Here is a 25,207-nt window from a genome sequence, read left to right as displayed (position 1 = left end):
ACAAATAAGACTTGTAGCCAAGCTTACATCTTCCTTGTTTCTGAAAACGTCATTCATATAGGCTCATTTGCCCTAACTATTACTGCTATGAAGATCTTCCTTTCTGAAACATAACGCAATCGTCTTAAATGCAGGTGACATAATTTCCAGAAAATGGAGAAAGGATAGTAGAGTGCAAAAGGAAATATATTTTAGCTATTATAATGAATTCTCATAGACCAAGGCGAACTATAGACTTCAAGTTAATGACGCGAAGATGCATACATAAAACAGAGGTTCAAAGAGATATGTCGATGCCAATTCTTGGTCGCCCACCACTCTAAGCACTGCTGAATTTTCAAGTGTTATGTTGGCTTTCTTAAATCAATTCCGTCTATCTATAAGAAAACACATCTATAAAAAACTGCTGTTTCCTCAAAAATACAAAGATTAAAATATTCTTTCCTATACGAAACGCAGGATCGCCAAAAAAATCGAAGTATATGAACTGTTTGTATAAATTGTTAACAAACAGGCATATATGGCAACGATGAGGGCTCGAACGTTGAAGGATTGTGCGATTATTTTTGCGTCGTTTATGGCAGATAGAACGACCTGAAACACCGCCAGCTGCGTGGATTGTGTTATCCATTGGTGAAACTTCATCGACGCAAGGTACTTTTATTAACTGGCTTCTAAGTGTATTAAAGGGTAACATGTTGCCACGTTTCTATTGTTTTTGAGGCCCCTCTACGCCGAAATCAAGTCTCTAAACCAATGGCATAGCCCTGATTTCATTAATGGAATGAAGGACGAAAAAGAAATTACTTCCTTGGGATAAAAAGATCAACGTAATTGAATATGCATCAGAGAATCGAATATAGAAGGATTAACACAAATATCCTAAATGTGTGTCTGTATAACATATTGGCTCAATGATAGGGTTCTACGCTCTGCATTCAGTTCCGAAGCTGTAACTAGCTTGAAGTTGTTTAACAGTCTAATACAAGAAGGCGATTCTCATATTCTCCTCCTTTCGGCTACAAGCTCTTCGTTCCCATTTGCACTATCGACGCATTAACCTAGCGCCCTTCCCGCGCTCGGAACCAATGAATTGGCCATGATGGGTTGGGTTTCGAGATTTGCAGTAGACCGTCAACAATCACAAATGCGTCACATATCCACGTCACCAGCTAAATCTTCATCTTCGAGCGTTCGAGTCCTATGATGTTTCTATGCTTACTACACATGCAATAGAAAATATACAGATGACATGCCTTCGTGGTTTGGGGTTACCAGGATTCCCCGAAGTAATAACCAGGCAAAATCTTAGCCCAAATCGACAGAAGAAATTCTGTAGTACTTTGCTGGAATTGGTTGAATCTAGTTAACCCTACAACTCCGCTAGTGATTGCTATCGGGCGGAAAAAGTCACTACACTTACAGGCACTCCTAAGGGCGCGATTAACTGTATGGCCAACGAACGAGACGCTCCTTTTCGTAACGTTCTATAAGAATCCGAAAATCATATGCTACCTTAACGTGATAGCTCCCGAGCAGGCTGCTATTAATGAAACGGCATAAATAGCGTCGTATCTATCAAAGTTCCTTCGAACAGGAATACCAAACCATTTTTCGTTGACTTTCTCACCAGACCATGTACAGATACAGCATTACGTAATAATTACATCTGCCGAGACATAGATCAAGTTATAGTTGCCTGAGGTTGCTAGCCAATTTACAAAGAAAAATGACCGCACAACGCATATATTAATCAGTACAAATAAACAGGCTCCTAATTTCCTTTATCTTATCGGCTACGTTAATATGTATGTGGATGCTCTTTTTTTTTTTGCTAAAGTTAATTGCATATCGATAGGACTGAGTCGTTACGAGATCAAATGAGAAATGAGCGTCAGGCTTGAAGTGGATTCAGTTTTACATTAAATCAGACGCTTAAACGTACCGTATATATCTATATATTCTAAGTCGGTGTAGCTTTTGTGTGCTGCCGAATTAATTGCGAGGACAAATAACACAGCCGAAGTTTTAATGCCAATGGAAAATTACGAAAGTACGAAAAAGTAGGGAAGTTTTACGTCGAATTTTCATAACTCGATGTTTTTCTATTACAAAAGTTGTATAAACTTTACTCATTAGCTGCTTAGTTTTGCTGTGCATATGTATTCCCGTATCAAAGAGATACAATGTACCCACAGTTAGAAGATGCTACTACTATCGCCGCCTCTTTCCAGCTTTTTTAGCTCTCGCTCTTAGCTTCATAATAACTTTCATGTTGACGCAATGGAAAATGGCCGAACGCCTCGGGCCAAGATAACACACTTTCGTGTTTTCGTGAGAGTGGGTATGGCCGTGTGTCGGTGTGCGTGTGAGTTGTCTATTTCCTGTTACCGTTTAGCAGTCTTCTCTCTCTCTCTCTCTCTCTCTCGTTGGTGGTATATGAAAGGAACTCAAAATTGCCCAATATGCCTCACTTCAAGCAACAGGACATTTTAGCATCGCAGGATCCATTCAGTAACCATCGAAGAGTTCTTTCCTTTTCGTTTCATTCAGCAAGTCTCGCCTGAACGCTTGGTTAGATCTGACAGGGTTGCGAGGTCTGAAGGCTCGTGACCTCTTTTTTGTTTCACATGTACCATTTGACGTCTACACCTCGGAAGGGGTTGCTGGAAATTGTCAATGTGTTATTTTGTGGGTTAGCGTCATCATCGCTTGATTGATGAGCCAGGGGTCAAAGATTCAAACGAACACTAAAGGATGACATAACAGTTGGTTTGTTACGTGCTGACAGAGCAGCTAGACAGGATCTAGAAGCCATTTAAATAGATCTTGCATATTTAATAAGCGATGCAATACCAAAAAGAAACACGACATACTAAAGTAGTGTACTCCGATATCACCTACAGAATGGAAATTAATGGAAATCTAATGTTAATCGCTATCTAGCTTTTCACTTGAACACAGATGCCTTTCACGGAACCGTATGAAGTGGTTATTCTTTTTTTAAGCTCCTTTCAAGTCGACATACGCAAAGCACCACTGCCATTCTAAAAGACACAGAAATTTTCAACGAGACCTCAATTTGTCCTTCATAATTTCTTGACAATAATTAACCATGACGAGTTTCATGGAATTTAACAACGAATTATTTATGCAAGGGTGGTATGATAGTGAAGACGAGATGACGATCAAAGCACTATTTATTATAAAGCGTTACGTTATTGAATGTATAGGATGGAAACGGAACGTTATATAGTTTAAGAGAATTGTAAATTTTCCCGAAAAAGTAACTGTTTTACAATTATATGGGATCTGCTTTTTTTTTTTTGTTTTTTTTTTTTAACAAATGAATTCGAACACTGAAGCGGATTGTAGGTGTGTTGCTACGTTCCGATAGCTTTAGTTAAGCGCTAGCAAATTATCCTTAAAAAGAACTTGCCTCTTCGAAATAAATAGGGAATTTTAGTTAACGGTATTGGTCCTTGAATCATATACACTTAAATACGAGACAGAGTACGATTGGCTCATCACACTCATAATGGTAATACCGTATTTACCCGTGTACGATTTTCAATACATATGCCGCTAAATTCTGTATGTATAGGTTTATATGGTTTTTGGATTGAAGCTATTTTTAGGTGATTTATCCGGTCTTTGTTGCGAGTTTCATTGTTCCGCGAACATTAAACGGTGTCTATTATTTAATCACTGATTGATATATCTATCGAAGTTTAGGTAATAGTCGAATCTTAGTGTTATGGCATCCTCTCTTCTCCAAAAAAATCTCCTTCTTCAAAAAAATTCTGTATGCTGACTATTATGGTCGTGTGAAAAGTACACGAACTTGTTCAATATATCAGTCTGCTTGTATCTTACAGTTGTGATGCTACGACTACTACAAGTTACCTTCTACTTAAAAAGAAATGGCAATCATCTTCAAATCGTCAGGAAATTTGTAGTGATATGCTGAAGTATAGCAATAACTCTAACAAAATCGAACGTGACGAGTAACTTGCTCGACTTCAGCAACGATCACCTCCATCCACCATAACAATCAGAGCAGACAAAAATAATTGATGCTCCGTTATATATAAAAGGTTGTGCCACTGAAGTTTTTGCGAAGGTCTTTTGTCGTTCATTAGTGATGTATATGTTCCCGCCACTGTAATATATATCTTTCATCTTTTACATGCTAGATTCGTCTATTAAAAACACCTATAGGGACTACTCTTTGGATAGGTGTACCTATAAACGTGTGCGCTTGAACTGGTGAATCGTATGCTTCTTCTAGTATATTTTTACGTAAATTAAACACCTCGGACATCGGTTTGAGTGACACAGCTTTTCAGTGATCTGGCATGACCATCAGTAATATCTGACTAGTTTACTCAGGTACTCAGGTAAGCGGTTCCAGCTTAAACAGTTGTCGAAATAATACGTCGAAAATTGTTCATTTTCAATGCGACCGAACGGATTGGCAAATGTCTTGCCTGATGCATCCCATTTAGATGGCATGTAGGCTCATACGATAGAGGGAAAATCGATGTCTGTCCTATTTTACATCTCGGAAACTGAAATGGAAGATTTGAATGTTCAACGGTCATTGAGTAAGCTTGCTCTAATTAACCAAATGCCAACTGTGTTTTCACACGATACTCTAAGATGTCACAGAAGCAAACTAACGGTATGGTCTCAGTTCATTCACATACTGTTTCCCATCTTCTTTATTTTTTATATTCGATTCTAGTCGAAGCTGTAAAATGCAAAAAAACAACAGATTTGTCGTTTTCCACAAAAAAAAAAAAAAAGAAAAGCGTTTTTATACGCTCAGAACGAGCAGCTAGGAGCAAGTAGGTCCAAGTACGCTCGATATTGCGCATTGAGCTGCGCATAAATATATTCCGTACATTGGCAAGAGCGTCAATGTACTCCTTTGGAGAAGGGAGCGCATTTTCATGTAATACGCGTAATTGCGAGCTATAAGAAATATCATATAGAAACCTAAGCATCTTTGACAATGAAACATCTTATGAGTAAATCCTTATTTGCAGTTGAGTAAGGTTCAGCACCTTGCATTTTACTGTTTATCTATTCGTACTTACACGTATTATTTGTTGTTGTTTGAAACGTGTGCACTCCTGCGCTGGACCGTCCATTTTATCTGCTTTAGCTGGGTTCGTTTTCTGTACTATTAAATTACCTGATTAGAAAGCTAGCCGACATCCGATATTGCCATTTTCACTACCTCTCCTCTGAGAAAGAAGCACTTGCAGCAATGATCAGTGTCTGGTAGCGTTTGCCTGTGGACTTCAAATGAATTCACAGGCCATGCCCAAGGTGGCCCCGAGCAGCTGACGATCATAAACTGCAGGACCTAACACTTAGGAATTTGATCCCATCGTCTCAGGGAGTCTCTACAGACTGGGGCTGAAACCGTCTTGAGTTACCCTAATGAACTAGACAACAAGATCTTGAAAGTGACAACTATTGCATTGGGCCCAAATTATTGCATAAACATTATCGACCACCGCTCGAAACTTAAGCATGCGTACTATTTCTAGCAAGACAAACAAAAGAAATACGTAACTTCCGCAAACGATTAGTTCCGTAAATGAAAAAAGAGATTATTTGTGATTAACAACATATTCTCTGACTGCTTCAATACTGGAGCAGCGCTTTTGACCACCCAGTGAGGCACCACTGGGTTCTTTCTGTACTACTACGTCAGACTTCGTGCGGTAATACGCCAGTAAGCCTGATGACTCTGTCCCTATTTCACAGGAAATCGGACAAATTTTTAGTGGCAACCCCCCAATGTAACCTTCGACTATTCTATCTGATCCACTGGCACATAAATATTAATTGTAATGTTTGCAGTTACTTTGTGTCACACGGTACCTTTTACCTGTGTCCTTTACGAAAGAAAACTCCATGGCTCCCTTAAAGCATTGGACCTAGTGGATCGTATAATTGAGCTATCGGACTCTAAAATCTAAGCTCGGACTTTCATGCATACTGTAACGCACATAATGTTTAGGGTAAATAATAATGCCATCAATCATGATGGAAGCTGCTTTTTTGGGTTAGATTCGCAGATCGTTATTCTGTTATTATTTTGTATTAGAACAGCATAAATGTGGTACACACAACAATTTTATATATTCTGTTGAGTTCGGTTGATATCAGCAATGTTAGCTTCAAATTTCCTAGAGACTAGAACGAAGACAGTATGTGCGATTATCTCTGTAAGCATGAAGTACTGAAGTGCAGGCCCGACTATCTAGTAAGGTACTCAAAATTTTGGTATCGAAATGACAACACACCCACATTGCAATCCAGAGATAACTGAAATGGATAAATAAATTTGCATCTCTAGTTTCAGATGTTTTCTTCTATAACAACTTTAACGAAAGCCTTATTACTGTCCTATTTGTTAAAAAAAAAAAAAAAAAAGACATAAAAGTCACCAAGAAAAAAGATCGCTGCGATGTCGAAAAATTGTAGTCCTTCGAACGATTATGTCACGAAGTCCTAAAGTGTGATTATGCAAAGAAATAATATTATATAACAGTGATTGATATATATATATAGTAGGACCAATAACCAAGTTGTATAAAAGTAAAAAAAAACTATTCGGTAACGCAGTGTTATATCCTTTACTCAATAAAAAGTTTTTGCGTAATAATAATTAATACTTACCATCCAGTAACTTGTATACGCTTGCCTTAAGGTAGCAGTGGTACGGTTGTACATTGACTGATACGTAGGCGCCATTGCTTTATTCTGGTCCTACAAGCTGCCAACAAACGTAACTACAAATCGGTTGGAACAGAAAAACAGGCAAAATTAAGGCGGACATTATTGTTGAATAAGATGCATTTGTACATCGCTTTTCGTTGATCGGTACGGGGACATATTGCAGTTAGGAAAACAAGTTAAATATTAAAATTAAATAATTACAGCTTTGTTTGTCATATCGCCAGCTGGATCTCGTTTGAAGTTCCTTAAACGTGACGACGACGGCAATTCAGAACATGTGAGTATTCTTTAGATTTACTTGGGAAGGTGGATTTTAAGCGGCCGTAACCACTGTGAGAATATGAAGCTGCGACGGATAGATGCTATTATACACCTATAGCTATTGCTATGGTGTCGCCGTTGCCCCTACATACGTACGCCTTGTCATAGACGGTACGAGAATACGCGATAGCTATACGAGTCATGCTTGCTGGATCACAGTCACAAACAACTGCAAACGATTTTTCATTGTTTTGTTACCCGTATTCACCACCACGTTCGCTGCCACCACTTCTACCATTGTCGCTGTCATCGTAGGGTGTGTGTTTGTGGATGATGATGATGACGCCTCCAGCTTCTTTGACGTGCTTGTTTGCGCGCGCCGGTTGTATATTTGTCTTTTTTCAACATTTGCGTCCAAAGACAACACGAATCGTCGCGAATGATATTGATGATGACGCCTTGTTCAGCCACTCCCGAAGATTCTGCTGCTACCGCCGCACACTCTTCTTCAGGATTGAATCAATAGCACAATGACGACCACTACTATGATCAAAATTTGACGCGGCAGCAACGCGTTGTTTTTAGATCTCTTTAGTAGCCGTGTCGTGGCCGTCAGCGTGTGTGTATGCTTTTACGCTGTATATTTGGATAAACTTTTCGAGCTGGACATCGTCAACTTCGTAGTGTTCAACGACCGGTAATATTTGCCGCTTGTTATGTTTCTGCTCTCATCTCGCCGCAGCAGCGGTCCCGCCTGCAATCGTCACCTCCCTGCATCTGCTGCTGCTGTTGTTGTTATTGTTGTCGGTGTAGCGAGGAAACTATCGGCGATGGCGGCTCATCGATGGGATCGATGATCCAGACCAGCGTAAGAACGATGAGTGTAAAGCGACAGTGTAGACCTGGGCAGAAGACACACGGAATAGCAACGGTCAGCCCTGACGACAAAGGTACTAACCCCACGTTGTACGATCTTTTAGCGCGTTGATTTGCTGCAGCAAGACCGACCAGCCGAGCATGCTGCGGCGACCGACTAGCTTGAGCTGGCTGCAACCCCACAGACGGGCGAGTCGGACCACCGCCGCCCCAGTCGCCTCCGAGCTAACTCGACTTCGCAGCGAGCTAGCAGCGGTTCGCTCCGCAAACGAAGCGGAGCGAATTATTCGTGAGAACTCGTGGGCTCCTCCCTCGAGGCGGAGCCAAGAGCGTGCAGGCGGGATCTTCGATTTTCCTGTACCAGCTGCCCGTGGCTGCAAATCTTCAGTGTAGCGTTGGACTTGTCAGAGTCCGCACAAGTTCCACTGCAACGAGCGGCGACAACGCGCCGCATCAGCCGAGTGAGTTGTGCGTGAACGGCTTGCACAAGGTGCATTCCGTGCACAAAGCTATTCCAAAACAGCAACCGACGCTGCAACGGAAGCCCGCTTGCAGGCGATGACTGCCGAAGAAAGTAGCACGGCTGCCACTAGCGGCGTACGACCAATGGCTTTTGGAGGATACCCCTTCCAAGGTGCGTGATTACGTGTAGTGTTTCTTTGTTGTGTGTAAACTACGTACAGGTATACATATATACTTAACACTGGACACTGGTGATTGTTCTTTCTTGTAAAGGCTATGCATTGTGAGCGAAATCAAGTAGTCCTTCTGGGTCTTCGAAGAGCTGTATTTTTTGATAAAGGAAATTCGAACTTGAGAACAGTAAAGGTAAAATAGGTTACAAGATGAGAACTTTTTGACTGTTTGATAGCTGACTCGATTCCATCTCCGTGTCTGCCGATACACATGGTGAAACTTTGTTCCTAGTTTCTTGTCCTACCACCGTATAGGCACTTCTCTTTCCGACAAGCTTGTTGATTATGGGAAGCGCATCGAATCGTCTTGGGTCGGACTGCTTATTTCCAACGGTGACTCACCCATTGGGGCTGACTATTGAGTCCCAACCCCAATTTTCCTCAACTGCAACCCCAAACCAGGTCAACAACGACCACACGACTTTGTACATATTATCCTCACAACTCCATCTATCCTGTATCTTTGCGACAGCCGTCAAGTTCCTCTGAACTTTACCGTTTCGTAACAGATTGTTTCTTACCACTCGTATGCTATGAAATAATGATTTCAACGTAAGGAAATTCGGACGTAAGATACCTACTGCAGCCCTACTTCGAACATTCAAGACATAGGTTTCTTTTTGATATATATTCTGCCCTCAGCGCAATGAATCCTTACTCATTTTGACATTGTCTACTGTCATTTATAATACCTAATTCGTAAGGACGCATTACCGAGTCATCCTCTCAGATCTGCTTGTCGCTATTTCTTCCAGTGTGTTTTGCTTCGGAGTTACCCTTGCTATAATTGTGCTTTTTATAAATAACGTAACCTAAACGTGCTAGAGTCTTATAAATTATATAAACACGGTGCTCGCCGAGCCAAGCTTCCGGCAAACAAATTGATACGCAGTTCTCTGTATTTGAATCTAGTATAGCTGATCGGAAAGAGACGTTGTATATTGTACTGCCGTACGAAAATGTCACCGCGGAAAAAACTATACGCATATGAAAAGTAAACACTAAATAAACACCAGTGACTGAAACAATGTTTCTAACTGTCGTTGATTCTAAAGTAATAGCGGCCTACTCGTTAGCTAACTGACCTTTTGTCAATCATAATTTTAATTATGGCATTTACAAAATCTAAGTCACCCTAACAAAGCATATTCTTTAGCAGACTACTGCTTTTGATGAAATCGGTGATAGCTTTCCAGTCTTGAAGAATCGAAAAGTACAATAGAAATTGTTGGTTTTTGTTTGCTTCATGAAAAGCGAGGTCTACAGTGGATTTCGGGTTCAAAAATACTCTCAAAAAGAGAAGCACAGAGTTATGCACGCCTAAACGACTAATACGAATACAAATTGAAAATTATCACCGATTCGATGTGGGTGGCCCCAAGGGCGCACCCTAATTTAGTTTATGTTAGGCAGTTGTTAACATGATTTACGACATTGAAAGTACAGGTAAAATCAGGTTAAGGGCGCGTATCTGAGATCTACGAAACACCATTCAGCCTTTGATCTATTTGTGTATGATTTGAAAAATGACTAAAATATTGTAACTATTACTATACACGGTGTTTACGTTTGGTCTGCCGACTGATTTCGACTCACGCTTCAATGGATGTGGGAGAAGTGAATTGGTGTAGTTCTGGGAAGGGCAAAGCTACAGTAGACCTTCTGCACGACAAACGGCTCACTTCGATTAGAGGTACTGAGAGGCGCTCCAACGGATGCTGAGACGTTCGACCGCTGATATTCAAACAAACATAAGGCTGTTAGTGATCGCAAGAGATGTGTGAGAGCTGATAACTCGACGTTGAGGTGCCAGCGCTCCTAGAAGGAAGCAGATGCGCCGGAAGGAAATAGAACATGGTGGGGGTGCCGATCCGACCGATTTACACTGATATGGGTACGACGAGAACTTCCAGATTCAACGAAATGACGGCATAGTTGAACGTAGCGAAGCCTATCCTCAAAATTCCTTCCGTGCTTCTTAACGATTTCCAAATGCTCTTTTGGTACCTTCGTCCGTGCTGCTAATGTAGCGAAGTTACTCCGGAGTAAGGTTTATTCGAGCCGTTTGCACGAACTACCGGAAGTCGACAAACATTGAGGAATCTGATTCGCCATATTAAGAGATACTAATACACTGCCCCAGCGTAATTATGTTGTTGTTATTTATAGTCACAAATTGTCTAACTGCATCCATACATTCAACCAACCCTGTATTGGTTCAACTTACAGGTCAAGGACGTATGAACCAGTTGGGCGGTGTGTTTATTAATGGACGGCCTTTGCCAAACCACATCAGGTTAAAAATCGTAGAGATGGCGGCTACTGGAATTCGACCCTGTCAAATATCGCGTCAGTTACGAGTGTCCCACGGTTGCGTGTCGAAAATCCTCAACCGATACCAGGAGACAGGCAGTATCCGACCAGGGGTCATCGGCGGATCAAAGCCGCGCGTTGCGACACCTACGGTTGAAATGAAAATTGAGGAGTACAAGAAGGAGAGCCCCACAATTTACTCATGGGAAATTAGGGACCGTTTAATAAAAGATGGTATTTGCGATAAAGCTGGTGCGCCTTCGGTAAGCTCGATTTCACGTATACTTCGTGGAAGTCGGGCCTCCAGTCCTGGAGACACTGAGGACATTAGTAACTCTGGTAAAGTAGCTCATTCACACTCGAGTTGGGATAGCGAATTTTGTCGCCAGAAAGCTGATCACTCAATCCATGGAATCCTTGGTGGTAAGTTGTAACTTCGTTTGATTAATATCTAGCTTAAGACTAACAATTGAAATGAGTAGTGTTGAAATAATTGAGTATATTGCCGTTAATTGAATTTATCAACCCAACAGTGACTGTATTTACAAGCGAACTTTGATTATTCGTACAACTTGGCGGCCATTTATAATATTATGGCGCTCGTTATATAGGCGTACACAGCTTGTTGGCAGGCTTTGCGCGTCTCAGACACCTGGACAAGCTAGCGCGAAGCGGGGCGAGGCGGGTGGGGGGCACAAGCCAACCGATGAATGAATGAGGTGGGGAGTTAGTCGGAGCGGGGTCGTCACAAGATCAGACCAGATCAGTAGGGATAGGGCAGATGTGCGGAGCAATGAATTAGATACGCTACACATAATGGGACAGCACACCAACCATTCGCATAAAATACACAGATAGCTAACCTTGCTTGGCTTTAAGACGCTTGTACGAATACACGGACCTTACTTAGGGAAGCTGTGGGGTGCGCGGGGTGGATTTGTCTTCCCGCGACCCCTGGAAAGGCTGGGAGGATCAAGGAGGGAGTCGGTTGAACTATTCTATAGATTGTCTTTCTCTCAAATATCTCCACCCGGCTCCCCAAACTCGTTGTTCTAGCTTTTTAGCAATTATAAGATCAGACCAGGTAACACTCATTATAGTTGGCCCCAGTCTATATTCGGTATAGGCATTTCTATGTTGCAGTTACACACCCCGATCATAGTGACACAAGACTGGCTTGAGGCTGATACTAATATCTGCTTCTATTTAAGCAAAAAGAACGTAATAGAGTTGGGCTGTTGAAATCCTTGGAGCAGAAACCGAAGACGGTCTCACAGACACGCGACTTTATGGGGAGAAAGCTTCGAACAGATCCAAAATTGTTAGAGTATACCACGGAGACTACTTCAAAACCTTGTTGAATGAATTGTCAACCAGCGCATTACTTTGTATGTTAGGTTCAACAGCAAAAATGGCATTAGTCTGCATTGAGCTTTTTGCGTCTTTTACCGAAGTATGCTTTCGTTTTAGGTGAATGCCACAAGAGTTAGGTTAGGTGAATTAGGTCGGTTACAGTGCAAGAAACTTAGTTGCATAATAGAGCTAAAAACACGCACAAAAATATATGGCATGAAGCGTAGCTCACGTATTACAAGATCTCTATCACATAAGTTAACATTGGAACGATTGGATAGATTGCTACTTCTCATTAGGTGTCTAAGTGAGACCCGAGCTGCAAACTGATTTTGTACGACACAATATATATAGAGGTTGCACCACCCACGAGGACTCTTATGCTTGCAGACGGCGGCGACACCTCGATTCGACCGATAACGCTATCACACCTTGCAGTGAAAAGACGCCCCTCGTTTTGTTGCATTGTGCTCCCCCACTGTAGCCATTCAAACAGTCTTTTTTCTTTCATCTTTGCCGCCGACTCGGCCTCCGCCGAAATGAAGGCTGATGGCGGACCCGTTTGAAGCTATTGACTTCACCTTCACAACATGACATCGATATGAGATCATCGTATTGTGTTGCTCATTTGCACCACTGGCAAAGTAGGAATGCCGCAGGGTTCAAGATGGATGACCGGCAGGCTTAAAGTAGCTCAGCCTCGCTTGTCGGCATTCCCAGCTGACGCGGAACTTGAACGCGACATTTTGATATTATCCCGACACTGCATTGGGTGATTAAAGAACGTCAGCACGGTTTCCATTCATATAAACTAAGCATGTATTTATTGCATTGACCCATACAAGCACTCCAAAACGCTTTCATGTTTTGTAAGCCTGTAAGCCGGTCTTCTCAACACAAAAGTGCGTACTATTACACCGTCGTAGGCCCTAATTTCTATGCAAAGCTTTACTTCCTCCTAGTACTGTACAACGCAAACACATTGAGACACCGAATTGGGCTCAGAGGGTGCGTGTTGCGTTGAATCTGGGAAGGTTCGGAAGGACTAGAAACAAATGACCCTATTACAAACAGGGCGCACGAGCCTCACACGTTTCGCGCTTGTTCTTCTGCTTCCGCTATCTTCTTTTTGTTGCAAGATAAATTTTGCACCGTCTAAATGAAAGTTAGAGAGTCAGTTGAAAAGCTCTAGAACTTACAAATGAACAACTTCCACTGCAAAGGCAATTTTTTAACATCGTCAAACTCGCTCCTAGCTTATTGTATGACACTTCTAGCATGGGTAATTATTTCTTGAAAGCTTCTCTCATTTCCTCAATGGAGCCTCGGAGCAGAGTAATCTCGACACGATGTGAGCCTTATTTGAATATACGGTTTATTGAGACCTTTTGCGCTAGACTAAAATAAATACCAAGATAAAACCTTGAAGAAATTGTCCTCATCAGAATCCGCATTTCCTTTAAAAACCATTTTTCAATTTATTCGTAACTGTATGCTATACAATATGTGACCATTACATCATCAATTAGAGGTTAAATAATAGTTAACCAAATGTTTCGAACGCGAAAATGCGGTCCACAGAGACCCATTTAGACTTTGTCTGTCGCTGCAACAACGACGACGTCCCGCTGTGTTTGATCTGAAGACGGAAAGTGAAGTCCGGGCATCTCGAGTAGATCAGAACCGGTAAAAAGTCAGCCGGGAGATCCCGCCGCAGAGTAAAAAAGCAAAAAACGCTTACCGTTTGCGAGCATATATCGACATTCAAAAGGAATCGGATAGATACAACGTTGCTTAGTTTTCTGTCCTTTGAATATTTGTTATACCGAAGAGCAAGATATAGTACATTCTTTCGATGTTCTATCGACGACCTCTGTATTTGCATGATTTACATTATTATGTTCACATTTATTTATGATTGAGTTTTGTGTAGAGAATAGTCGGCCTTTGAGCTAAGTGGCAGCCTCAGCCACGATCGTTGGTGAGCCACCGCGCTGCGGGGCCCACGCCGGTGTCAATCCTTTACCGCCGCAAACAGCGCTGCCGGCACTGCCCTGTACGTGGACGTAACAACAGGCAAAATCGTTGGAGGCAGAAGCTAGAATACAGAAAGGTAGCTCTCTAACATGCCGATAAATAGAATAAATATGCACTAGTCCGCTGCGGTCGGTACCTGAAACATAAAGTAGTGAATTTATAATCATCTTCACTGTTTGGTGACGTCCCTTTTGGACCATCGGCCAGACCGGACATCTGGCTGCTGTCGTTGTTGTTGTTGTTTCAGACTGTCGGGCTGAAGCTGCTGACGGCTTCAAGGTGATGATACCTTGCTGGTCACATGAATCAGCGGACGGACGTCGAACGCATTAAACTTATAAACGAACTTGTTTCGTTCTATGGACTTCTTCGTGACACTGATGGCGAAAACGCAACGCAGTTGAAATCTCGAGTTTGCCATTCTTCCAATGCTCACGTTATCTGCGATTCGTGCATCGATCGCAAGCTACAACAGGATGATACCTTAGCGATTTGTCGCTTTACGATCGAGAGGGAGGCAGGCTGATGCCTTAAATACAGGCGTGAGCTTGTGAGAGTATTCCTAGGTCCCATTTCTGCGGTGTCGTCTCTGGTACTGACGTTAGTAGTCATGCGCATCTCGATCACGGTGCCCTTCCTCTAACGACGAGTGCAGCGTTATTTACCCTCTTACCATTATTATTATTATTACTACGCTGCTGTTCATAGCAGACTCTTTTGTAACCCCACATTTGCAGCAGTCATTACACGACGGAATGTGTAGTAAATCCACATGACAGCTGTGTATCACACAGGCGCCGTACGACAAATTCACAAGACCAACAAAGCGGCGCAACCAGCTTGAGGCGTAATGTCGCTACCGCACATTTACTATGGCTGTCCTTCATCAGGACCACTGCTGCCGTAAACGAGCAAATCCGCTATGATGACTTGACATATTATTGTTGTTGGCTAGTAAATGCCTCCCTCGCATTGTCACGTATGCTTTCCTTTCCTTAGGCGCTAATCTTAAGGAACGTCGTGAACGCTTACTTTAAGCTGGTTCCCTCTAGCGCATCGCACCGACCGACAGTCAGCAGCCTGCCGCAATTTCGCTTCACGACGAAGCGAGGAGGCCTTAGGTTAAACTGGGTGGATAACAGGCAGTTCGGCCTGGTTGGTACCATTGGCTCGATAATTCTCCGCAGGTTATGTGTGTGTCACATACGGAATAAGCCGAAAGCGACTGCTTTGTACCGTTGCGGCGTTTAGTTCTCCCGCTTTGTTATGTTCGGCCCCGGTCTCTCATCGTCCATTGCGACTATGAGCGGCCGACTCTCTTCAGTTGACTAACTGAAAAGTTATACAATCAATGGAAGCCACTCGACGGATGCTGAGTCTAGATTTCTACACTGGCTACTACAAGATATGTGCAATAAATAGATCAGATCACGCCGCTAAAGACTCAAATTTATAACAATAATAGAAATTTGTACGAAAGCTTAGCTTGCATAGGCTTGTTAGATCTAATTGGGAATTTGTCAGGAAAAGTAGGCCTTACATATGTTCAACTGGCCGATCACAGTCCACCGGGGGGCGACGGGATTCTTCAAGAAAAAAACTTGTAGCAGTGAGCAAGCATCTGGCTTTCAGTCTACCCCGATCATCGTATTCCTAAGTGATCGGTATCTCCAAGACACCATCGACAAGATTTATAACAGCCAGTACACATGAACAAGTAAAATATAACTAACTATATGTGCATGCTGACCACTGATCAACGTATCCAGTACTGGGTGGATGCAATCGAACAAAACCGTATGGGTTGCTTTTTACGAGAGCATAGAAAATAACTTGTTAACTAGCTGATTTTTCACATACTTTTCAGGACATTTGTCAATGGATAATGATGAAGAGGAGTCAGACTGTGATTCAGAGCCCGGAATTTTGCTCAAAAGAAAGATTCGTAGGTCGCGTACAACGTTCTCGGCTGAACAGCTCGAAGAATTGGAGCGCGCCTTCGAGAGAACGCAGTATCCCGATGTTTACACACGTGAAGAGCTGGCGCAAAAGACCAAACTGACCGAAGCTCGAGTGCAGGTGTGGTTTTCAAATCGACGAGCTCGCTGGCGAAAGCACATGGGTAACCAGCCCATGACCGCGACATTTGGTTCAAGTTTAATTGCTGCTGCCGCGGCTGCGGGCTATCCACCGCCACAACACCACCCTCAGCCATCGCAGCTTTCGCACTTAACGCAGCAGACGACCTCCACTCAAATAGCAGGAAACGACAGCCATCCGATGATGTCCTCTGAAGCGTCATCAGCTAGCCCGACAGTGATGGCCACGAGCGGCTCCTGCTCTAGTGATTCGTGGAGGTCGCCAATGGGCAGCCAGACGAGCATATTTCCCTCACAGAACGGCTACTCACCAGCTACCATGGCAAGCATAAGTGTGGGTTATCACCAAGAGCAGAAGGATAACTTGTATTCATTTTTAAATCAACCACAAAATACAGGTCAGTCATTTAATCAAGACTACGTCGGCTTACCCGCTCTAGACAACCTAACGACAAACTTATGGACCCAGAATAAGCAAGAGCAGTTTCAAGGAGGTTTGCAGACGTTCTCTGGAACCGAGCAGGGCTTCAATAGTTATGGAGTCCCAAATGATCAACTCTTTACGCCTGGACATAGTTTTGGAACGTCCGAGCAGAAGATGTTTGCAGCATATCATCATAGCCATCCCCAGTTCCCAGCAGCGCACTCTCAAGTACCGGGAACAAGTCATAACTTACTAATTCACCATTTTAATACAACAAATAAGTTCCTCTGAAGGATGCATTATAAGAAAGTTGACTTGTCTGAGCTCTGTCTTTTCTCAGTGAAGCCAAAAAAGTATCCGAGAAGCAAATATGTGACGCCCATAGCCTGAGTTGAAAATAGCGTAAATGATTAAAAACTAATAGGAAACAATACCCAATATTAGTTAGTGCGATTTTGTGCCCTAGTATCACGTGCAGACGTGGTAGTTAAAAAGTAGTAATAACGGCTGAATTTTTCCAGCATGCTATAGACTATTTTTGACCGCCTGTTACCGTGCAAAAAGCACAACTTAGTGAGACCTTGTTTATCTACATTTGCACAACGGCGGTCGAAACTTAAGTCATGGCGGGAATCGCAAAAGTTCGCCTAGCAGAAAGCAACTCCTTTGTATTATAGATATAATTTAATGGAAACGATGACGCCGTATGATACTCAAACAATAAAGTGTATATACAAGATTATAAGTATTACAAATGTGTGTTTTGTCTGTTCGAAATGGCGCTCTCCAGTCAATTATTCAGTCCTCACTTTAACATTTCTAGTCGGTGCGAGAGCGCGTAAATCGGTCGCCTAATGTCATAATAAAGCATGAACGAATTTACCTCTACACAAGTGGATTTGGTTGATATTAGATAAAGACGTATCCGTCACATCACTGATTTCCCCCGATCCTTTTGGTAATATGGCTTGAAATGCTTTTGAGCTATGACGATCATACGTTTGCTGTTACGAAAATCTGGTGCGTTATAACTGATGACCTAAACTGTTCTTCTAATAATTTTCGTCATTCGACGATGAAGTCTCTCGTGGCCTAGGCGTCAGACAAGGTCTCAAGTGGAACACACAAGACAATAATTCAGCCTAGTCTAAGTTATTCGGACTAAAGCCGAAGGTTCTTTCAAGTTTTCTATATTTGCAAGCGGAACGCACGTGAGTCTATCTTCAGTGTTCTTTTTCGCCCGATGGGCGCCCCTATCCGTTAAAGCAAAAGGTAATTGACTTTCCTTTTGATCTCGTTGTTCCTTAGAGCCAATCATTATAATCAGTTATCCATTGCCGTAATGGAATAAACGCAACATGCCTAAATTCAAACGTAGAAATTCTTATAACTCCGATCAAACACGACAGAAAGACACTGCTGGAATTTTATTGGTATCAATCGGTCGGCAAAGGTCTATAGGCAAAGGTGGATAGTAGCTTGTGCGTAAATGGCAACACTACAGTTGTTAGCGGTGTGCACCATCTTAGCCCGCCATCAAATAAATCACACAGGTAGCGTGGTTTTTGCCGACTATGCCGAATTATGCTGGCTCCGATAACGAATTGGTTGCCATAGCGAGATGCTGCTGCCGCTGCTGTTAAAGCGATGCCTGAGGAGCATTTCGGTCGTACGTACACACGCCATTTTCGCACGTACCACTTCGTCCTTCACGGGAGCACGGCGCACCGTCATCTACAGCTACTCGGACCTGCGAAATGTTTTGAACCCTACAAGCTTTAAATTTATGGTTATTGCAAGTTACAACTCAATTGCTTCAACTATCACAACAAAGTGAACTTCTCTTCTCAAGGAGACCGGCACAACGAATATTTTTTCAGCGAATAAGATAAACTAGTAGTTACTAATATGCAGTGAAGATACCGACTGGATAGCTGCCGAAAAAGGTAAAAGCGTTGTGCTCCAATATGATACGCCCGACTTAACCACTCTAAAAAAGTTGTTTGCCTTACATGAAAGGTCACAGTGGAATTGTGATCCACCCAGCTATGCTGTTGTCAAGCTTAGCAAACTAGAAGAAGAAGAAGAAGAAAACAAAATACAAATCTGCAGATGTGCCATTTACACAGGTGTTCAACATGCTTTTAGTACTTGTAATTTGACATTAATTAATGAACGACATTAATCTCGATATCTTATTAATCTGCGAAAAACATTTTCTTAAACAAGCTAATATGTCAAAAGCACTATGATAAAATTTCGTTGGACCCGAACGTATCTGTAGCACACTTGATTCCAGATCGTCGATACCCTGATTATAAATGCGCAATACGGATGACGTTGCTTGTGGTGCTTGACATATTACGTTGCCAGTGGTTTTTCGCGCTACATAACTTCCCTGCGCGATAGAATATCAACTCAGGATCGCGAAAGTAATGATAGTGATAACTTGAACGGGTCTTAGAAGACTGAGTTTACCCTCACCAATGCAATACCGATCTAGCAAAACCATATCATGCTACCTTGTGGATGCTTAATGGTCCTTGGAAAATTCTCGCTGGTTATTGCTATTTGATAGCACATAAAATATTGATTTGATTTATTACAGCAATCGCGAACGAGAAAAGGCACACACTTTATACCTTCGAATAGCTTCAACTCCGCGATAATACATGCCCGCTTACGGCTCTCACTAACCACTTTCGATATCGTATTGCCGAAATTCAGAAGTGTTTGATGTGTGGTGGGCTGCATCTTTGAGTTCAGGTATTAATCCTGTATGCAATTTGAAAGAAACACTAACACCCTAGTGATCAATACCTGATCGGGTCTCCATTGTTCTCCGCAAAGTACACCATGACAGGCCAGTTCGGGATGCGCTCGAGATTGTACCGTTAGCTGACCGTATGCAAGGAGCCAAAATTCAAACAAGGTCATACTTCTTGCCTGCAACAAGCATTGAGCTCTGCTTTATCCATTGTACGTAGTTTAAGAACGATATTAGCCTGAAGAGGAAAGCAAACACGCACCCTGTATTTGAAATAAAGTTTCACTCCAGAGCCACGTTACATCATTCTCACCGTCTCTAAACATAAGCAGCAGAATAGACGAAAAGCAAAGAAAGAGAAAACTACTAGATCGTAGAATTTGGTTTCTGTAAACGAAAATTGTCCTTTCTTTTTCGTTTATTGTGTGGCTCTGTGTATGAGCATGTGGATGTACACGTACACGTAAGTTGCCTTGTGAGGCTTTCACGGGCCTAAAAACGTAGCGTCGTACGCTTAAGGGGTAGGCTTAATTATTTTTCACGGATGGTTAGACACCGTCCTACCGAATTTAGAAAACCACTAGGTGATTAGGATGCCTTATTTGTTTTCTGAAGGAGCAGTAGTTCATCTATCGCATATCTCGTTGACTGGAAAGAATGTATTTTTTACGCGGCGCGCCTATCACATCTGTCGCTGAAACGTTGGCGGGCCCATTTCAACAAACGCAGTATACCACTGTTTCGTGCAAAAACAGCGTTGAGCCTTCATCTCTGTTGGCTTAGGTAGAAACTAGCATGACAATCTGTGTGGTACGTGGAAACACTTTCAGCAAACAGTATATTCTATTTTCCTTCCTAGACAATATTATTTAACGTATCCGTGTAATGAACACTCAAGTCCTCGTACATGCGATCTGAAATTTAGCATCTCTACTGACCATTGAAGCAAGGTCTGGGTCCATATCAGGAAGGCGCGACATTTGGTAGTTGAAATTCTCTTGAAGCCGTTCAAGCAAAAGTGGTCCGAAGCTTTTAAAGACTCTGGCCAGTTTTTCGCCACAACGTTCGACCACCAATGACGTCCACTTCTCCAACTCGGTTGAGTTGTATCCAACACCTTGCGGCATGGCCTGACGCGTAGAAATAACTGCAATGTTTGTATTATGGCAGTTTTGTCTAAATGTTACAACTGGTTTTTTTGTCGAAAATTAGAGACCTCTATGCTTTCTCAAAAGCCGGTACGAGTACAAAGAGAACAGTGAAAGCCAGCTACTAATCGTATACATTATTCATTAAACGCAGGGTTGGCTACCGGTTAAACCAGGGTCAGAGCTAGAAGATAAAAAGACGCCAGGAGAGTAAACGGTTCTAGTTTACGAGGTGCAAATATTTAGTTATTGCTCTTTTCTCTGTTTCTCTTTATCTCGCTCCAATTAATACTTGATTTGATGACTGCCAACAAATCCTAAAGTCATACCAACTTCGAATTGCTTCGGAATGCTAAATTAAACTTATTCCAATTTCACAACTGGTTAAAACTTTGAGCAAAACTAGGTTCTCTTAAATTTGCTATTTTGTGTCATGTTGATATCATGAATGTTTGGCCATTAAATTGTTAGAAAAGAGCTACTGAAACGGCACTCGCCGAAAGGCTGGCAGTTGACTATAAGCGGTCGAACTGCTTGTCATTTATAAAAACATCGAAAAAATATGACAACCTAGGCAGACTCTTATCAACCATTCTGAATTACGAAGGACCTTTTGTGCGTGACGATACTCATAAAGGTTCTTCAAATAATAAAGGACTTCTTAATGGAAACGAGATTACTGCCAACAAAGAAAAAACCGGCCTTTTGGCGTTCCGCCTTAACGTGTCAGGGAAAGCAAATATCTGCGCTACTCTAAGTATGCGGTAGCTCAAGGCCAGTTTCAATCAGTTTTTTCTTTTAATAAAGCTATTGTAATCGTACTTTTTGTCAAGTCAAATATTGGTTTATTGAGAAATACCCGATTACGTGTTCCCCTCTATGCAGACGACACCTCAGTATGAAAACTCGGTCGATATTTTTTCATCTGAGCTCGACCGGGCTGAAATGCATTTCTATCGATCAGCATCTTCAAATCAGTACTTCTAGGCTTCTTTTATCCTTCACTCACTTATGTGGTGCAGAGTACGTTACTTATAGTACTCTAAATATTTTTAAGCAGGCGTAAATGCTGCTCTTTTTCAGGTGGAAAAGGAGGGACAGATAAAAAAAGAACCTAATAGTGATGCTTGCATTTTTTCAACGTAAACTGGAGATTGCTGGCGCAACAGGGCCAATCGCATGGCACAAACGCATGTTTGTACAATTAGATGGCTTGATTCTTATTGATTTGCCACCCTATATCCTTCCGTTCGCCTCCAGAACGGTAAGCGGTCTTGGTAGCGGGTCATTTGTGTTTGATTATGTAATCTTGATACTTCATGAAATGATATTGTGGTTTGCCTTTCTAAAGGAATCTGTGTCAATCTTTACGAAGTATAATTTAACATACTTCGTTTCCATATGTATCCTAGCTATATATTCTATAATTGAATAATTAAAATAGTTCTTTTCTTTTTTGGTTTTAGGGTTTTGTTATAGTTGAGTCTGATAGACGGAATAATACCACGTGGCCTTTTTTGTCGGGCCATTGTGATCTAAATGTGTGGCTAAGTACCTTCGCTTCCAATGGGTTAGGTAAAACTTAACTTCCTTTTAAAGTATCCATACTTTTAACATATTATCGCATAATTTCAAGTCCCACTTTTAAACTCAATCTGTTACAGAGATTTCATGGTGCTTATTAAATTCTTAGATAAACAAACAGAAAGCTGAAAGGATAGAGAAGTTAAAAAATACCGGGCATTATTCTCTTGGTGAAAGGGATAATAGTTGGACTGACAGCTTGACAAAATGCAATCGAAAAATGCCATTTATAATGTTGCGTATAAATCAAAGTGATAGCTATACAAAGTGGTCGACTTTGAACGAAGCTTCATCTCATGTGTTAATTATAAGACTATGTCTAAATAAAAGCATGCACTCGACTAGGTGTTCTGGACGCGCTAAGCGTGTCATTTTTGACGGCCATGCTTACCCACGTAACCTCCGTTCACGTAGATCCCGTTCTCAATTTGGGGCTTGAACCGCTTGCCTGCTTTTCATTTCCATTGCAGTTGTGTGTGTCTTTTCTAGATGAAGGTGCAAGTGAGCGAACTGTTATGTCGAGACTCGTTGGGCCCTTGCTAAATCACGCCTCATATACGGGCCGAGATCTGGGCTGTACGGTGGCCACATGCGCCCATTCTAGAACACCCCCAACCAGTCAGCTCTACACTGAGCGGTCAGAGTGGATAGATTTCGACGGAAAATAAATGGTCTTCATTTCATCTACCCACGGCTGCACAGCAATCTATGCAACATTCTGGACATTCTATCTACATTGGCCGGGAATTTACTTTTTTCCACAATAATCAGCTCCCATGCATCGTGCACGAAGTAGCAGTTATCTCTGTAAGTGATTTTTGCACCTATGCCAAATAAGTTTCTTACTCTAAACGAGTTGCTGCTCGACTTTTGATGGAACTAAGGAGGAGAAACACTGATGGTTTTATTCTGCCGTTTACTTAATTTTTATTATTTATGATGCGTGCTTGAGGTCAACAATTAGCAGTGTAATCGTTTTCGCACGAAGTGTCCTTACTTACAATCTGGTTGTAACGGAACATCACTAAAAATACTCTTTTGAACGGGTATCGATTAGTTCTTTCTAAATTTGCTAGAACCGTACACATAATGGAACAAGAAAGCTTGAAAACCTAGTTAGAAAACGGGATCAAATGTAAGGTTTTCCATTTTGTTCCCTACCACAACTGAAAAACGATATAAACATGCAGTAAATTCGGCAAATAAGAACACGAGAGAATAGTCTGCCATGCAATATTTCGTCTTCTTCTTATGCAAAGAAGCTTTCGGCTTTAGTTAGGCTCTCGCGGCTAGCATTTCCAAAGGCCCAATTCTCACATTTTTTCTGGAAAGCGACGATATGTATTTGGAAGGCCCTACCTAATAATCAACATAGCGTAATGATGACAGGCATAGCAAACAATAGGAAAACCTTAATTTTAATCTCTGAACGAAATATCTTTTTCAACGCTGTTCTTTCCGAGCCCTATAAAGTTTTGAATATTATAGTTTCTCTAAGTAAACAGAAGAACTATGACCAAAAGTGGAAAGGTCGTTGAATATAGGATAAACTTCTACGTCTCATTAGGTAAACAATTCGATGCTACCCGCTTTAAAATCCATAAGATAAACATGATATCACCATCGTCCAAATATTCCAAGAGCGGAATAAATGCAGAAACAAAATTAATTTTTATTAAATATATTGATTGCAACTTAATTAAATGGCCTCACATGTAAAAGGATGCCATTGGAGGCCTGATTTGTATGTTTAGCTTTTGTACTTACTTAACGTTGACGTACTGATAATGATGAAAAGCAACCGCAACGTCATTTTCGGCAAAATCCGTTGGTCCAATTATGTCGTCACTGCAAGTTTTTAGTCTCGGAATTCATTGGATGACTAAATAGGCCGACAAAATTGAACAAAAATTTATCACTGTGAGATTTTGATCTTGCTAATGTCCAGTACCCTCTGTATTTCCATATTCGCGTTTACCACTGCTTAGTGAGAAGATTCAGTTTGATTTGGGCCAAACCCAGAATTATTAATGTTCGGTGGTAGTTTACCACTGAGTGGCGCTAGTTTCGTTAGCAAAGCTATGTAGACCGGTGTCTGTTTGCCTGTCTGTCGCGCTATAGGTGGCGCATGAACCTGTTAGTGCTGGGGCGTGATCAATAGTGCGACTGCGACCTATGACCCCGATCCGTGTTCATTGAAGCCTGACGGTTGACGGAGCCCCTTCTGCTCCAATGCCCACTAGAGCAATGTCAGATTTAACATGACACGCGTTCATCAACTATCTAGAGTTGTACAAATTCGCATACAGCTACCGTCATCATCATCGCTATCCCCACCGTGACGAGCAGCAGAAAGAGCAGCGTGTCTCGCTGTTGCATACATGATTTCCGTAGAATTACTTCCGCAATGTTGTTCTCAGTTGTCTCAAGCCAAACTTCTGAGAACTGACCTTGTGTAAGCACAAATGCGCCTCATCTCCACACTGTAATTCTGGGACTGTATCTGTCTGGGTGATTTGGTCCTACTGCCGAACGATTATGATAGCGTCCAAGAATCTTCATTATCGAGGATGAAGATGGAGATTATTCTGCCGACGCGTACATTGAACTTATGCAGAACACAACTACAAACTACTACACCGCTCGCAAGGGAATTAATTCATATATAACAAATTCAATCCACGCCTCTTTGCAGTCGATTGTCTTTTGTCGTGGAGTAAGCTGGGGTGGAATCAAGAGAGATCAGTGTCTTTTCTTGCGCTTCACCTATCTTCAAAGTCTTAAGCAGGCAACAGACTCACCTGAGAAATTCTCGAACTTCTGGCGCAGCTGCCATTGCAGATGTGTTTCGAGAAAAATGCACCACTACATAGCGACGAGTTATTAAGGCT

General features: G+C 41.9%; 2 protein-coding genes across 5 annotated transcripts; one reads left to right on the top strand and one right to left on the bottom strand.

Annotated features, from left to right (window-relative positions):
* Positions 1–6,684: 6,684 nt before the first annotated feature.
* LOC111252852 (uncharacterized) lies at positions 6,685–25,149 on the bottom strand. Of its 4 annotated transcripts, none has more exons than XM_086993112.1 (4): positions 24,084–25,149; positions 20,523–20,731; positions 19,638–19,763; positions 6,685–6,812 (listed from the first exon to the last, which is right to left on the bottom strand). In XM_086993112.1, the coding sequence occupies exons 1-4, from the start codon at positions 24,127–24,129 to the stop codon at positions 6,726–6,728; spliced, it is 468 nt and encodes a 155-aa protein (XP_086849238.1). In that variant the 5' UTR covers positions 24,130–25,149; the 3' UTR covers positions 6,685–6,725. The 4 variants fall into 4 exon arrangements, with proteins under 4 accessions (XP_086849238.1, XP_086849237.1, XP_022667133.1 ...); XM_086993111.1 differs by lacking the exon at positions 6,685–6,812 and adding an exon at positions 18,230–18,567; XM_022811398.2 differs by lacking the exons at positions 6,685–6,812; positions 24,084–25,149 and adding exons at positions 18,230–18,567; positions 22,708–23,507.
* LOC111252825 (paired box protein Pax-3-like) lies at positions 7,050–17,572 on the top strand. Its single transcript, XM_022811340.2, has 3 exons — positions 7,050–8,530; positions 10,821–11,327; positions 16,162–17,572. The coding sequence occupies exons 1-3, from the start codon at positions 8,455–8,457 to the stop codon at positions 17,106–17,108; spliced, it is 1,530 nt and encodes a 509-aa protein (XP_022667075.1). The 5' UTR covers positions 7,050–8,454; the 3' UTR covers positions 17,109–17,572.
* Positions 25,150–25,207: the final 58 nt, after the last annotated feature.

Source organism: Varroa destructor, unplaced genomic scaffold (assembly GCF_002443255.2).
Source record: "Varroa destructor unplaced genomic scaffold, Vdes_3.0 BEIS01000006.1, whole genome shotgun sequence".
In the NCBI taxonomy this organism is placed as follows: domain Eukaryota; kingdom Metazoa; phylum Arthropoda; class Arachnida; order Mesostigmata; family Varroidae; genus Varroa; species Varroa destructor.
Note: the sequence above shows the minus strand (reverse complement) of the source record. Positions and strands in the feature narration are given on the sequence as shown.